This window comes from Phyllopteryx taeniolatus, chromosome 16 (assembly GCF_024500385.1).
Source record: "Phyllopteryx taeniolatus isolate TA_2022b chromosome 16, UOR_Ptae_1.2, whole genome shotgun sequence".
NCBI lineage: Eukaryota > Metazoa > Chordata > Actinopteri > Syngnathiformes > Syngnathidae > Phyllopteryx > Phyllopteryx taeniolatus.
Genome location: NC_084517.1, coordinates 10465474 through 10482594, shown reverse-complemented (window position 1 = coordinate 10482594; position 17121 = coordinate 10465474). Strand labels below are relative to the sequence as shown.

At 39.4% G+C, this 17121-nt stretch overlaps 1 protein-coding gene across 1 annotated transcript; it reads left to right on the top strand.

Annotated features, from left to right (window-relative positions):
* The first annotated feature begins 6487 nt into the window (after window positions 1-6487).
* On the top strand, window positions 6488-15275 carry kcnj12b (potassium inwardly rectifying channel subfamily J member 12b). Its single transcript, XM_061750002.1, has 2 exons — window positions 6488-7007; window positions 10722-15275. The coding sequence occupies exon 2, from the start codon at window positions 10812-10814 to the stop codon at window positions 12090-12092; it is 1281 nt and encodes a 426-aa protein (XP_061605986.1). The 5' UTR covers window positions 6488-7007; window positions 10722-10811; the 3' UTR covers window positions 12093-15275.
* Window positions 15276-17121: the final 1846 nt, after the last annotated feature.

Below are 17121 nucleotides of genomic sequence, written 5' to 3'. Positions count from 1 at the left end.
TCACACAACCATTATATACAACCCCAATTCCAATGAAGTTGGGATGTTGTGTTAAACATAAATAAAAACAGAATACAATGATTTGCAAATCATGTTCATCCTATATTTAATTGAATATACTACAAATACATTTAATGTTCAAACTGATAAACTTTATTGTTTTTAGCAAATAATCATTAACTTGGAATTTTATGGCTGCAACACGTTCCAAAACAGCTGGGACAGGTGGCAAAAAAGACTGAGAAAGTTGAGGAATGCTCATCAAACACATGTTTGGAAGATCCCACAGGTGAAGAGGCTAATTGGGAACAGGTGGGTGCCATGATTGGTTATAAAAGGAGCTTCCCTGAATTGCTCAGTCATTCACAAGAAAAGATGGGGCGAGGTTCACCTCTTTGTGAACAAGTGCGTGAGAAAACAGTTTAAGGACAATGTGCCTCAATGTACAATTGCAAGGAATTTAGGGATTTCCTCATCTACGGTCCATAATATCATCAAAAGGTTCAGAGAATCTGGAGAAATCAGTGCATGTAAGCGGCAAGACCAAAAACCAACATTGAATGCCCGTGACCTTCGATCCCTCAGGTGGCACTGCATCAAAAACAATCATCAATGTGTAAAGGATATCACCACATGGGCTCAGGAACACTTCAGAAAACCAATGTCAGGAAACACAATTCGGTGCTACATCCGTAAGTGCCACTTGAAACTCTACTATGCAAAGCAAAAGCCATTTATCAACAACACCCAGAAATTCCGCCAGCTTCTCCGGGCCCAAGCTCAACTAAGATGGACCGATGCGAAGTGGAAAAGTGTTCTGTGGTCCGACGAGTTTTTCAAATTGTTTTTGGAAATTGTGGACATCTTGTTCTCCGGGCCAAAGAGGAAAAGAACCATCCAGACTGTTGTGGACGCAAAGTTCAAAAGCCAGCATCTGTGATGGTATGGGGCTGTGTTAGTGCCACTGGCATGGGTAACTTACACATTTGTGAAGGCACCATTAATGCTGAAAGGTTCATACAGGTTTTGGAGAAACATATGTGTTACAACAGCATGGCTTCATGGTAAAAGAGTGCGGGTACTAGACTGGCCTGCCTGCAGTCCAGACCTGTCTCCCATTGAAAATGTGTGGCGCATTATCCATCCATTTTCTGAGCCGCTTCTCCTCACTAGGGTCGCGGGCGTGCTGGAGCCTATCCCAGCTGTCATCGGGCAGGAGGCAGGGTACACCCTGAACTGGTTGCCAGCGAATCGCAGGGCACATAGAAACAAACAACCATTCGCACTCACAATCATGCCTACGGGCAATTTAGAGTCTCCAATTAATGCATGTTTTTGGGATGTGGGAGGAAACCGGAGTGCCCGGAGAAAACCCACGCTGGCACGGGGAGAACATGCAAACTCCACACAGGCGGGGCCGGGGATTGAACCCGGGTCCTCAGAACTGTGAGGCTGACGCTCTAACCAGTCGGCCACCGTGCCGCAGTGTGGCGCATTATGAAGCGTAAAATACGACAACGGAGACCCCGGACTGTTGAACAGCTGAAGATGTACATCAAGCAAGAATGGGAAAGAATTCCACCTACAAAGCTTCAACAATTAGTGTTTTCAGTTCCCAAATGTTTATTGAATGTTGTTAAAAGAAAAGGTGATGTAACACAGTAGTAAGCATGACCCTGTCCCAGCTTTTTTGGAACGTGTTGCAGCCATAATATTCTAAGTTAATAATTATTTGCTAAAAACAATCAAGTTTATCAGTTTGAACATTAAATATCTTGTCTTTGTAGTGTGTTCAATTAAATATAGGTTGAACATGATTTGCAAATCATTGTATTCTGTTTTTATTTATGTTTAACACAATGTCCCAATGTCATTGGAATTGGGGTTGTAAATTCACATAATTTAGAATACACACTTATGCTGGACTTCAAATAGCCGGGTGTAGGGCGAAATATGTAAACAAAAACAAAAAAAACATGTTGGATATCTTGGTAACGTGACTTAAGCAGACATGGCGGAGGACAGTGAAATGTTAAATAAAGAGCAGGAGGAGGCATCTCAACCTACACAAAATGAGGAAGATGAACTTGCTTTTGTGTTTTTGTCTTAGATAGTATGTCTCCAATTTTGGAGGAAATCTGAAATTCCCTAAAAATCTGTTTGTTCATAAGCTTCGCTAAAAATGTGCAACTTTTTTTTTTAACATGGATATCTCTGAATTAACACATCACCTTGCAGTCTTTTGCTACTTGTGTCATTTCCAAATAAAAGATGCAAATTCCTCAAATAAAATTCACTACATACTGTATCATGTGTATGACACTTGCTTATGTACAGTAGCCGTGCTATACAAAATGTTTGCCTTTTATATATATATATATATATATATATATATATATATATATATATACACAAACACACACACACACATATATACACACATACACCATTAGTTAGCAGTGGCTCTCCTGGCCGTACAATAGTTGTCCCTAACAATAAATCATTTATATACACTTCTCCTGACATTTATACTACAATGTAAAAGTAATGAATACAAATGTCATGTCTATTCCTAATGGGGAAAGTGGCACCCAACTCAAAGCTGTTTTTCTGCATTCCCAATGTGTGTGCGTGACATCATGTTCTTCGTGCGTGTGAGCGCCCGTGGGATTCCTTCTGAGCTGTGCTGGCCCACAAAAGCTCCCGGGCCTCATGACTGATCATTGGCTGATACAGAATCACCAGCACACAGGTGCACCTGCACAGGCTACAAAAATAAATGTCCTATTTATTCATGCAAAGATCAGTGACTGCAACCAGCAAAAAAACAACAACAACACACTCAAGTTGCGTGGCCACCAAAAGGACGACAACTCACAATGCGTTTACTGACATGTGATGAGCATAGAGTGGACTTTACACAGGCGTGTGACCCACATGCATCCTTTGTGCTCTGAGCAACATTTTGTCAGTGTTTCCATGACAATGGATAGAAAGCCTACAATGTTCACCAGAGCCAAAAATAAATTTGGCCAGCTCCAACATTAGTTTAACATCTCCAACCTCAGCATGGAGGATGATGTGGCTGATTGATATTTGGGGAAGTGCTGTAAAAGAGCCAACTCACTCGGAAAAAAGAAAAGAAAAAAGCTTTTCATGCACTTTCATAGCCAAATAAACATAGTAACACACTGTAAGTTGGTTTGTCATATTTATAGCCATTATGAGTTGAAAATATGGAAGTCATGGCAAACAAAGGGTAATTCCACCAATCCATTTTCTATAGCTATTGCATGTTTCACCTCCTTCCGTAGATGTCCAAAAGGACTTAGACAAGGTTCTTCAAAATAGTCTGATGTTTTGTCCTCACATTAGGATTCATTGTCCTGTTGGTTGAATCATAATGAACGACAGCTAAGACCAAGCTTTCTAACAGTGGCCAGCACATTTTTCTCTAGAATACCTTGATATTCTTGAGATTTCTGTGTAACTGTTTCAGGTGTAGCTTAGCACACTCAGAAAATAACTGAGCCTCTTCCATGAGTAGGTACAATGTTCTTTTCTGAAGACCAGTTTCTCAAACTTCATGCATTATATGTAGTATAAGGCTCACATAAGGTTTAAGAAACTCAGACTGTAAGGTACAAATTAATATGACTTTACACCTGTATAGGGTTACCAGCTGAAACCATCTGCTAAAGTTAATTACTTTCACAAATCAAGACTTAATTGGCCAGATAATTTGTCACTGTCCAATGAAACATATATACAGTTTATATATATATATATATATATATATATATATATATATATATATATATATATATATACAACTATAGAGTTTTATCTATTATCTAGACAATGCTAATAATAAAAACTGGAAAAATGTTTGAATTCAGAATTTAAAGGAATGGTCACATTGGGCGAAGTCCAAAATTATTCATACCCTCTCCGAATTTAGAAATTTTTAGTTAAATGGCTATCTAAGAAAGTGTCAACCAGAGACTATTGTGATAATAGAGATATTAAATGTGCTATTGCCATATTTCTTTAAATCTAGAAAAAGAGTTCCATCTCCCAAATTAGTCAGTCTTCCTCCATACAGGCATACATAAATGTTGGAAGTATAATTAATTTCTCTCTGTTGTAGATTTTTCTGGAAGTTACCAGGATCCTTCAGATTGGTAGAAAAGACTGTGCTTCTTCAACATTGTAAAATAATCCAATCCAGCCAATAATTTGAATTCATATCTTTAACAGAACATCTTACAGCCATTTTGTCTGACACATTTTCATGATTTCCATTTTACAACCTGAAGATAAATTCAACAAATAAAAATAATAACAGAAAATGTTTTCAGGTTGCTTAAATATAGGAAATGTCTGTCTTGTGCTGATCATATAAAAAGCAACAAAAGCCCCACCTCAGCTATATAGCTAAATAAGAAAAGAAAACTTTGAATTAGAAACAGCAGAGCACTTCTTTACTGCTGCAAACAACAAGTATAATAATAAACATATTGTTTCAGTAATACATCTGACAGATTCAAATGGAGAAATCTGATAGCACTTTGTACACTTAAATTTTGCTTTGGAGCTCAATTAGAAGGTAATGAAGTGCCTAGAGAGTGTATAAAATAGAACAATAGCAAAAATGAAGTGCGGAGACACGCAACAAACAAAACACGACCAGCGTGAGCGCTGCTCGTACCGGCCTTAACAGATGGTTCCAGTCTTACATAATAATTGTTTACCTGCCATGTTAATCCTGCCATAAACAGTCCACCTAGGCACTAAAACATAAACATGATTGACGTCTCCTCTTCCCACAGGTCAAACCACAACATGCATAACTTTGTGGCTGAATCAGGGCTGTGTCTGCTATTAATTTGAAAGGTGATCAGAATATGATCAAATGCAGCCCGAGTCCCCAGTGGGCTCCAGGCTGGCCCACTTTGCAGACTTTAAATAACTTGCAGAGTGTGTTCCACTGGCTGTAAACCCCACATCCGATCTGCCATATATTGACAGGATTTCTAACCCATTTAAAAGTTGAGAGCATCACTTTCACAAGCCCACAGTTTTGCTTTCATTATAGATTCCCTATATGAAGCAAGACTTTTTTTTTTTTTTTTTTGCTTGGTACAAAAACATTACTTTACACTCGCACTTGTGTGAGTACAATACCACAAAGCAATTGACAATTCAACATATTATAATTTTTACACTTTTGGTCCACAGGGCAAAAATGACTGTATACGGAGCATAATCCAAAAGCATACTCCCAAATATCCAGTTTGATCTATTATGATCTGAAAAACGACACCCATATTTGCCGTGACTTTGGTGGCTGTTGTATAGATATACATACACACAATATTGAGTGACAGAAGCTGCTGAATGTGGGTCAGGCCAATGACCCTCAGATCCTAAAACTATCTTGTGAATCTAACCAAGTACTGAAAAATTTCCAAAGCTAATTAGTTTCTGATTCTTCACAAACAGGTAGAATAAAGCTCTTGACCCAATATACATGCACTAACTAAAGACAGTATTAGATACACATCCATTAATGGGATTCTGTGGGAGGAAACTGAAATACTGTACCTTGACAGAACAGATTAAGAAAAAGGACAAAACCCTCTTGCTATGGGGCAGTAGCACTAGCCACAGCATTGCTATTGTCAATCGAAGTACAGGGAACCCCCATTACTTGCCCTAGTATGGTAGCGAAAATTTGCGAGTAATTGACAACCCCCTGTCCCCCCCCCCCCCCCCCCCCAAAAAAAAAAACCCAGTGTATATGTATTGCATGTAGGTATCACAACATTGCAGCAAAAGACTCATTTCTTCTAAACAAGGTTCTCACTTCACGTTCCTTGGCACCAAGATGCCACCAAAGGGCACCAAAAAAAGCAAATGGGTGCGTTTTAGCAAATAACGGAGGATAGGTTTCAAGGTTCACCATTTGCGAATTTGACTATTTACGTGGGTTCACAGTAGATCCAATACATCCAAAAACAATAGTAGCACTCAGTATAGTGCAGATGTCTGCCAAGGTTCAACTGTTAACAAAAGTGAAAACAAATAATGGCGTGCCATATTTGTGTTTGTTTATCTGATCATTTTCTCTTGTATGTGAAAATAAATGGCTTTAATTGTAAAGCCACACAAAACACCCCAACCAAACACGTCAAGGAGGTTAACTCTTGGTGCAACATCAAATCTTGTCATTAGTACACAATCAGCAGAACTAACATACCTACGTAAACCATAATCACATCCAGTCAAATCCAGTGGAATAATGTTCGAGGTCTACATTGGACATTCGTCTTGTATAAGCTAGTAGGTATAGTGTAAGTATTTCTGACCGGTGCCACACTCGGTAAGGCAAGAGCGCTCCGTCTCCAAATACCAAGTATGTACCATGACACAGTCAAAGGGAGGGAAGGGGAGGGCTGAGCAGTGCGCAATAGTCCTGTGGATGTGGGATACAAAGTGGGATCTTCAGCAAAACCAGCAGACATAGCAGATACACTGACAAAGTGTTGCGGACACATGGAAGAGGATGACAGATTACTCCAAAATTATCCTTGAGGGATTGATTTTTACTTCTCTTTGCATTTCAGAGGCCATGCAAGCCCAAATATATCTAAATTGGGACAAAAGAGGAGCTGTGCTTAACTCATTGTAATAATTCAAGCTGGAAATTTTGGGACTTTGATCAAAGGTACCTTGCACTACTTTCTTTTGCTGTCAACCAAGCAGTAACTTGGTTAAGGACGGGGTTGTAATGCTGCCCTCGGTGACCAGAGGAACAGGTGCATTTAAACTTGTGGAGATGAATGTGTTGAGTGGCCATGCACTTTTTTGCCTCACAAGGATAGAGTGGTTCTACCCATAACAGAAAAACAAACGAAGAAGCTTGCAGAGAAACATGCAGCAGTTTGGCCAAAAGAAAAAGTTCTGGAAGTAAAATAAAAATCAACATTTCACCTGCACTTAAGGTAAGCAGCCTCTACATTTGTATTCATTCTTCATGGCAGCAGAGGATTAAATTAATTTCTGCTACAGCATTGAGATCACAGCAGCAGGCGGACAGTTATTATAGCATATATTAGATAATAGTGCACCTCGGACACTCATCATCATCATCCTGACGCCTAGCAACTAGAGCAGTGTGAGGCAGCAAGTGTGAAGTAACTCACGTACACACACAAATTCATATACAGACACAACTTGGTGATGCACTACAAATAAATCATACTCTGCAAATACGCAAATAGTCTATGGTATTTACTTGTGGCTCCATCCATTTTCCACACCGCATATCCTCATTAGGGTCATTGGAGAAGGGTGAATTGGAGCCGATCGCAACAGACTGGGCGCAAGACGGGGTACAACCTGGTCCTGAACTGGTTGCCAGGGCTCTTATAGACAAACGACCATTCATAATTCATCTTCAATAAACCTAACATGTATGTTTTTGGAATGTGGGAGGAAGCCTGAGGAGAACACACAGGATTGGAACCCCCAACCTCAGACCTGTGAGGCGGATCTGCTAACCACTAACGCATTGAGCCGCCTACTTGTGGTTCCTACGAACACAATCAATCCATACCCACCAGAAAACCTTTTTCGATTTCAATACTAGAACGCAGATGTTGGCTCACAATCTCTCTTCTAGTTCACCCCGAAGGTCAGGGCTCTTTCAAGTACAAACTCTTCGAAGCTTGTTTGGAACAGAAAAGGGTCTTCACCAAACGCTTCCTACAAATTTGGAAGCATATTATAATAAGATGAAGAACTAGGATTCAGGGGGAAACTAAGGAGTCTAGCCCAACACCCGATTGATTACTTAACTGATTAAGGGCTGCGACCTAATACTGTATCCCATGTGGTTCATGTACTGTATAAAAATAAAGGAAGAACATACAGTATACACTGGTAAGATTCAAGCAGAATTAAGGGGGCTAGTCCAAGCCCACATTAATGAACTAACCAGCCACATATCAATCTTGTCCATATAGTGCATTTTCGACTTAAATAAAGTGTTAGGATGGAATGTAACCAAATGATAGCCCAACCAACCAATGTGCTTGCAGCGAACTGCCAAGCATCGTGTCGTTTTGCACTGACCCAGTTAAAGTCCTGTCCTTGGGGTCCCTGCAGCTTAATAGAGTAAAGTTTTGATGACGTCAAATGAATCGAATTTCCATTGAAGACCAATACGTGTAGTTGGTGACTTTAACATATGACACCAGTTTAGTCTGCATTAACATAAATAACTTTTGTGTGCCAAAACTTCAATTTCATGCTTCACTGACTTGTAATCTTGGGACTCCGCAATTATGACCTAACAGACGACACGTAATAACATTAGCCTAAATCCTTTATCAGGAGCCAGGAGGCAGAACTGTCTAATTTCCCCCAGCCAATCAGCAATAAAATAAAGAAAAACATTATGAAATGCAATGATATAATATATAGCAGTGTAAGTAATATGATGAAAAGTTGTTTTTTTAAGTATTGTAATGAGGACATTTTGAAAATATGAATATTCACTTAGAATTGATTGATAATTTCATCTTCTCTCACAGTACTTGAAGCACTTGCATAAAGTTTGCATGGGAAATTATGATGTCCTATCTTTTTTCGAGACACAGTGGTTTCCAGCACATTCTCACAAGGGAATCAGACAGCCTCATCAGTGGCTCCGGCCTAATAGTTATGCCAGCTGTGAGAAACAGATGATACGTCACATAAAGTGGGAGCGCATTAGATTAGCTGGCTATTTCTGTACCGTGTTCAACAGGAAAAAAAAATCACTGAAGTGAAGGTAACTTTATTTTCAGTTTGTATCTTTCCCATCTTGACTGGTACTCCGGTATGCATCCATCTTCTGAAGACTTTATCAATAGCTACAAACACAAATGTCGTTACTGAGGAAACCATTTGAGAACCTAATTCCTTAAATCATCATCAACTATCATATGTGTACAGTATATATAGACAGGAGTGTGAGCTAAAGCAGTTTCAGAGCAAGAAACCTTATTTGGTGCATCACAGCCTTGTAAGGCGCAGTTTACTTCAACAGACTTGCTCAAAATGAACAAACATATTTATATCCACTTATTTTTGGTACCACTCACTGGGCTCGATACCACGTCAATAAGTGTGTGTTTAAAGTACAATCTGAACAACTTTCTGTTAGATTGTATCATTGAAATATCTCCCAGCTAATCAGCAAAATGATAATTATTCCATTGTAATAGCAATAAATATAATAGAATAAAAATGTTGTCTTGTTGTTGTTTTGACTTTCAGCTTTTGCCCGACAAGGGTCGCTACATAATTAGACCAGTGGAGCGTTGCAGTGATATAATGACCATATGTATCTACAGTTTTACTCAGTAGACCAAAGACTTCTATCAAACCCTAACTGTTCACAAAAATGGTTTACAAAAGTGTCCATATGTTTGTTAACTAGGACAACGGTTCTGAACGTGGGATCTGAAGGTCAATGAGCTGTAACTTCGGGATCCGCAAAGTAATATCCCATAAATTATATTGTATCTTTAAAAAAAATGGCTTAGATATGGCAGCCAGTGTGCAAATAAAACATAACCTCCCTACCTTAGCTTTGGGCCAATTAAAAGTGTTGATATTATTGCGACATAGCATAAATCTGACACCCCTGCGCACGTGCAGGATTCAAGCTCTCCTGCTCTTTTGCCATGAAAGTTGTACAGGTGAGGCAAGGCCACCTTTGGGAAATATTCACAGCTTGGAAGCACATACCTTGGATCAAAAGTTTCAAATATGCCATATTATGGTATGGACAGCAAAATTGGCTCTGTCATTTTCTTCCACTCAGGTCCTTTCTTGTCATACGGAGAATAATGTGAACATGATTCTGCTCATGTTGTCTGTTTCTTAGCGGGGATAAATCAGTTTTTGAAAAAAAGAAGACCGTTTGTAAAAATAAAGAAATAAATGTTTTTAAATAAAATAAAAAAGAAATTGCTAAAATATTGATTCCATATCATTTAGTTGTGAACACTGTCTGTGCTTTATAAAGTAACTCCTCTCTGTTCACAGCCATCTTGTTAGTGGAAGCAGTGCATGTCAGCAAGCGACGATGGATAAATGTTAAATTAAATATATTTGATTTAACTGACTTTTGTTAACTTTTATTATTCTATTATTAGACAGGTTATAATTAATTAATGAAGTGGAATATTTGTTTTTAAATCATTCCCGTGGCATTTTCGGGGTGCACATTGTTGTTAAATTAAGGCTTTAGGATTATGATGGGGTACTTGAAAAATTCATCCCCTGTAAAGAGGTCTGTGGATTCAAAAAGTTTGAGAAAACCTGAGCTTGGAGATTACTTCCTAGTTTCTGAAGGTTGACAAGCTGATGGGATGTCCCATTAAGATTATGAACACGGCAATTCAATTGACACCACTGTGAGTCAAATGGTAAAAATAAATGACTAAAGTCACACTTTTTATCCAACATGCAAAAGATTCTGTGACTTATAATTGTATCTGCCCTTATATTTACTGTTTTACTGTGTCAAAAGAATCAGAATAATCTTTACTGGAAATTGTACTGTATGTTTAAACACCCAAAGAATTTGGGTTTTTTGTGTCATACATTTGTCAACGCGTCATAATGAGTTTCCCCATTAAGGGTTAAAATCCCTTTCTTTACAGAGAGCTATCAGTCTGCATTGGACGGAGCCAAGCCTGTGGTGTATGTCTCAGCCCGATCGCGTGAAGCCACGTGGCCGTCCTCGCTGAGGCATGAATGTGGGAAGAGCCAACCAGCACGGTTTGCTGACGTGTGAAGAAGAAGGCCTGAGACTGACCAGCATGCCTGCTGTGGGAAGCTTCGGCAATGGCAAGATCCACACCAGACGCCAAAGACACAGCCGCTTCGTCAGCAAGACGGGCCAGTGCAACATCCACTTCTTAAACATGGACGACAAGTCAAGTCGTTACATATCGGATATGTTCACCACTTGTGTGGACATACGCTGGCGCTACATGTTCCTGGTCTTCAGCCTGGTGTTTGTGGTGTCCTGGCTGATGTTCGGCTTGGCCTTCTGGATAATCGGCCTCCTGCACGGCGACATGGAGCATCCCGCTGAGGATGATAGTTTCGTACCATGCGTCACACAGGTGAACACCTTCGTGGCTGCTTTCCTGTTCTCCATTGAGACCCAGACTACCATCGGGTACGGAGCTCGCTGCGTGACAGAGGAATGTCCCACTGCCGTCTTCATGGTGGTCTTTCAGTCAATTGTAGGCTGCGTCATCGACGCCTTTATGATTGGCGCCATTATGGCGAAGATGGCGAGGCCGAAAAAGCGAGCGGAGACACTTCTGTTCAGCCGCAACGCAGTAATTGCCATGCGTGACGGAAAGTTGTGCCTCATGTTTAGGGTAGCCAATCTAAGAAAAAGCCATATAGTGGAGGCTCACGTGCGAGCCCAGCTGGTCAAGCCTCGTTACACAGAGGAGGGCGAGTACATCCCTCTGGATCAGATCGACATGAACGTAGGCTACGACAGAGGCACCGACCGCCTCTTTCTGGTCGCGCCAATCACCGTCATCCATGAGATCGATGAAGACAGTCCTCTGTTTGGCATCAGCAAACAAGATCTGGAGGTCTCCGACTTCGAGATTGTGATCATACTAGAAGGTCTGGTGGAAGCCACCGCCATGACGACGCAGGCGCGCAGTTCCTACCTGTCGTCAGAGATCCTTTGGGGTCACCGCTTCGAGCCGCTCATCTTCGAGGAGAAGAGCCAGTACAGGATAGATTACGTCTACTTTCACAAGACCTTCGAGGTACCATCCACCCCGAGGTGCAGCGCTAGGGACATGGAGGACAGGAAGTTTCCAACATCGGGCGCTAACTCCTTCTGCTACGAGAACGAGCTGGCCTTCATCAGTAGAGATGAGCAGGAGGAAGCAGACTTTGACAAAGAAGAAGACAGACAGTGTTCTACGGCCCTGCTGAGTGAGCACAGCACCCTTGAACGTGATCAAAAATCATCCAGTAAAGAATCAGAGATTTAAACTTGACATTTACAGAACTTTGATGTATTGGTTTGCTGTTGGATGGATAAAAATGCATATAAAGACACCACACTAACTATTTATAGGATTCTTGTTATAGTGTGCATGACTGCAACGTTTATAGGGTTGCAAAATCCTCAGAATTTTCAAAGTGGGAAACTTTCTGGGAACTAATGGAAATTCATGGGAATAAATGGAAATAAACTAGGCATTTACAAAATTGAAGAGTAGAACTTAATATGGAATTGAAATAAAGTTGGGGAAATACATCTTAGCATAGTCCTGACTAAAACAACTAGCTTTCATGCTAGTAGGGACCTAACCAGTTTATAATTGCCTATAGGTGCCATAAGATGGTGCAAAGCACTACTATTCTCGAAATGAAACTCCTCAACTCACTTCAACATAGTTCCGTGGCACCAAGATGCAACAATGTGGTGGGTGACAAAGCATTACTTTTGTCTTAATAAAAATTCCTCAACTTACTTCAACAGTTCCTTGGCAGCAAGATGCCACAAGATGGTGCCAAAGTAATACTTTAATTGTGATGGCCGAAGCAAAAACAGCAAGTAAGTTTTTCAGCAAATAACGGAGGACAGGTTTAAAAATTTAAGATGCATACAGATAGGTGATTAGGTCCCCATCTTAAATTTCCATAGAAATTTACCAGAAACTTTCAATGAATTTTCCAGAAATTTTCCACCCCTTTGAATACCCAATAGTTTATAATGTGTAATTTAAAAAAATAAATAATAATAACAATACACCAGCGCATTTGTCAACCCTTCAGCGTACACTTATTTCTGACCCTTTTAACTTCACATAGCATACCGGCCACAACATTAGGTAAACCTGAACAATCATACTGAGGAGCATGTTAATATTTTGCTGCTTTCCTTTACTGTAGCTATATAACCAAAATATAGACATTGTATTTATTGCAATGTAGCCATGGTGGTAGATCAGGGCCAGCAATGCCTTTTCTGCTGGCTTAAACAATAGCAGAAGTACTGATCTAAATTTATAACCTAAATAAAATATTTGTTCCATGAAATTGTATTAATTTATTCCCAACAGCCATCCATTCATTTCGTAGCATTTCTCTTGGCTGCACTGCTTCAAGTATGTTTATGTGGATGTTAGATTTTTTTTGTCCAATCAGATTTCAGTCTCTATGTACTGCCATGTCAATCTAGAAGAATTAGCAGTGTCTGTCATCCATCCATCCATCCATTTTCTGAGCCGCTTCTCCTCACTCGGGTCGCGGGCGTGCTGGAGCCTATCCCAGCTGTCATCGGGCAGGAGGCGGGGTACACCCTGAACTGATTGCCAGCCAATCGTAGGGCACATACAAACAAACAACCGGTCGCACTCACAGTCACACCTACGGGCAATTTAGAGTCTCCAATTAATGCATGTTTTTGGGATGTGGGAGGAAACCGGAGTGCCCGGAGAAAACCCACGATTGAACTGTGAGGCTGACGCTCTAACCAGTCGGCAACCGTGCCGCCTCAGTGTCTGTCAATGTGACTTAAATTATATTAGCAATGGGACTTCTTCCTTTAACCAATCAGATTTCAAATTCATCCTGACAGGGTCAGATCACCGGCCCTTGATGATGTCAGCATTTTTCCGTCCTGATCGTTTGGTCAGAACAAAACTTGTTACAGGCAACTTTGGCAATTAAAATACTGTCCGTCTGTAGCGATTGCCATATGTTAATACATTTAATAATCAACATCTCTGGTGAGTATGATGTATTTTATGAAATGTTTTATGTTTTTGTCATATTATTAGATACTTTAAGTATTGATTCTGAACTGCTCCAGATGATGTATGGGGCACAGTTGTGTGCTGTTATATTGCGCTTTTGTATAGTATTGATGGTTTCTATGTTTGTATAATTGCGATGTGATAGTGGTGGTCTTGAGCGGTCCAGGTACCATGGCCCGCCACTGCAATATAGAAACCACAACAATATACATATTAAAATAATATCTTTCTGACTGGGTCAATCAAAATGTTATCTTTGCAAAGTTAGGATTGTACATATTACCCATTAGATTCTTCAGGTGTACCTAATGTTACTAGTTTGTATATATTACAGACAATATCCACACAGGGTTGATATGCCAGCTGCATGGCAGTCTTTTGATAATAAATCGAGGAACGGTAGTTTTTCCTGTCAATTATGCATAAAACTGAGGAAAATATTCCATTGCCTAACCATTACTGTCATTACGTTTGCATTGTGGCCGTGGGAGAACAATTGTGTTCGTGGCATTCATGTGAAGTGTGGATGGAGTAGAAAATACAGTAGAGTGGCAGTGTGTTTTGCATTTTTTAGTTATTGGCGGCATCCCACAACCACAAGAGCGTGTAAAAAGTCTGGCAAGAATGTATAGGAGTGTTTTTGTTTTTAGCTACAACTGCATATCTGTAGCACACCTATAGACATTCGATGCATGTTGTGGGTCTAAATCCATATTTTAAGGCACAACGGACCACCAGTTGAATGACAACTGCTGGACTTTGTAGCTTTGATGGATTCATGAATTGAACTTTCTCAGTTGTCAATTAAAGAAATTTATGAAATGTATTAAATTAATTATACAATTCAAATTTATTCTTATTAGTGAGAAAAATACATCACTCATCAGAATGTACAGATGCACAAAATATGCTGTACACAACAAATAGTTATGCTAATATTTTCAAAAATTCCATACATTAAACTCTAAAATGAAGATGACGATTTGTCATTTCTTAATATGTGCAGTTATGTGTTCTCCCGGTGATCAAGACATTATTTCAGAGATCAGACTAATGGAATTCTACATGTGAAAAGCCTTATTGTGTGAATATGAGAATATATAAAGACTTAACCAAAATATTCCACCAATAAAGGGTCAAAGGTTTTGTATTCTTTCTTTCTGTCTTCTATTTGAGTTGTTGTGCTCTTTGTACACCTGACTGCCATTTCAGCATAACTGTACACATTTGCATTTGGATCTTGATCTTGGACTCATGTTAAAAATAACAAAGGTTTTCTCTGAAAAATGAATGCTTTTGCCATTTTCAGCAAAAAGCAGAATGCAGGACGGGATGACTACAGTGTATACTACTGTACATTAGTCAGGTCTGTATTGTAAATAAACATGCTTCTTTCTTTGTTGCTGTTCATTTTTGGTCAGTTGCTTTATTGCATCATTGATTGATGCTTGAGAAATGACATTGAAATAACATTGACCTGCCATGCAACTAAATTGAAGCCATGTTGACCTTTGACCTAAATGCCATTCATTTTTTTCCCTCAATAGGGCACAGACAAACACATAGAGAGGAAGGAATGCAGGCATGAGACTTTTTGGGTAACAGCATCTGATTGGGGTCAAAGGTTTCTTCTTTCACTCTTATGCAACCCGTCAGAAGCATCTTTGCTATGGACACACCGCACTAGGAAGAGCTGCTCCACTTCACTGACCTTTGACCTTAATAGCAGCCCTTACTGTAATATAAGAAGCAGTGACTTTTTCTATTTTAAACTACTACCTTTTAACAAAAGTTATAGTATAAAAGTATCTGCTACCCAAATATCATGGTATGCTATCTTATAATAATGGGCATATAATTGCCAACCCTGGGCGACCTTTCGAAATTAACTGTTAATGCTCCAAGTTGTGTGTTTTACGTGTATAAACTCTAATTTAAAAGACAATACTTAATTCAGGATATCATGGCCCTGTACATTGCCCTCAGTTTTAAGTTAAATATTGGAAATTTTGCAAAGTTTATTGCGAATATTCTTTTAGACTCATATGTGATAAAGGGGCAGGTTCTTTGTGACGGACCTCATGCCAATAAGGAATTTAAACCAGTTGTAATCCAGCTTTGTTTGTTTATCTTTCCATAAATTAATTAGCAGGCTACTTCCTGGTTCATGGACAATGACAACATTATCCCAAAAAAAATAAAAATAAATAAAAATAATGTCCACCCTGTCATTGTCCAGGTTTTTCAACAAGCTTATACATTCTGGGGTGTGTTACAGCTTGACTGTGACTCCAATAGCAAAAGTAAAAAGTCAATTCCCTAATCTGCATTTTTATCTTGATTTGTTCATTTATTAGCGCACGTGGCAAAGTTTTGTGGAAATTGGTAATTTTTTTTGCAAACAATCAAACTGAGCAAATATCCATCCATCCATTTTCGCTTGTCCTTATTGGGGTTGCGGGTGAGCTAGGGCCTATCACGAGTGACTTTGGGCGACAGGCGGTACACCCTGGACTGGTTGCAAGCCACTCCCAACTAGGGCTACACAATATATTGTTTGAGTATCGTCATCGCAATGTACATGTGCGCAATAGTCACATCACAGGGTCCTGCCAATGTTAGTGTATTAATATGCAATCAATCAACTGCAATATTAATGAGTGACCAGCAGAGGGACCTGGTTGGACATGCTAATAAGATTAGCGTCGATATTAAGGTAGATTTTAACCTATCAAACAACACACACTGAGCAGCCCAGAGTGTTATATACATTTTCTTTGGTTAACTATAAAAATCAAAATCTTGACACAGGAAAGAATTACACGCCTGCATTTACTGTATCTCTCTTCAGAATGTATCAAACGAATGCATGTTGCAAAAGATTAAACTTGGGGGGAAGGGGAACAGCCACGACATTATTGAAGGGACAAACTTCACGTGTACCCAACAATGTGGTTTGCTTAATCTAATACACTAAAATATAGAAATACTAATGCATATGTTAAAACGTAGGTGTACAATAACTGATTAAAAACAAATGAATAGTGTTAGGAATGTGCTAATGTCTTCAGTATAACTACACATGAAAAGGAATGATTTTAACCTTTTAAAACCTCTCACTTTTGTGCAGGTAATAATCCCCAACTTTTGCTTCAGTTGTGACAACAAAAGTAATAATTATAATGTGAGAAAACTACTTGTTAATCTACAAAAATCACACCAGATCAGATGATACTCAACAGAATAAACTTTATAT

What these genes read in the sequence shown, in the direction of transcription:
- kcnj12b (XM_061750002.1), top strand. Translation starts at nt 10,812, where the DNA reads ATGAATGTGGGAAGAGCCAACCAGCACGGTTTGCTGACGTGTGAAGAA.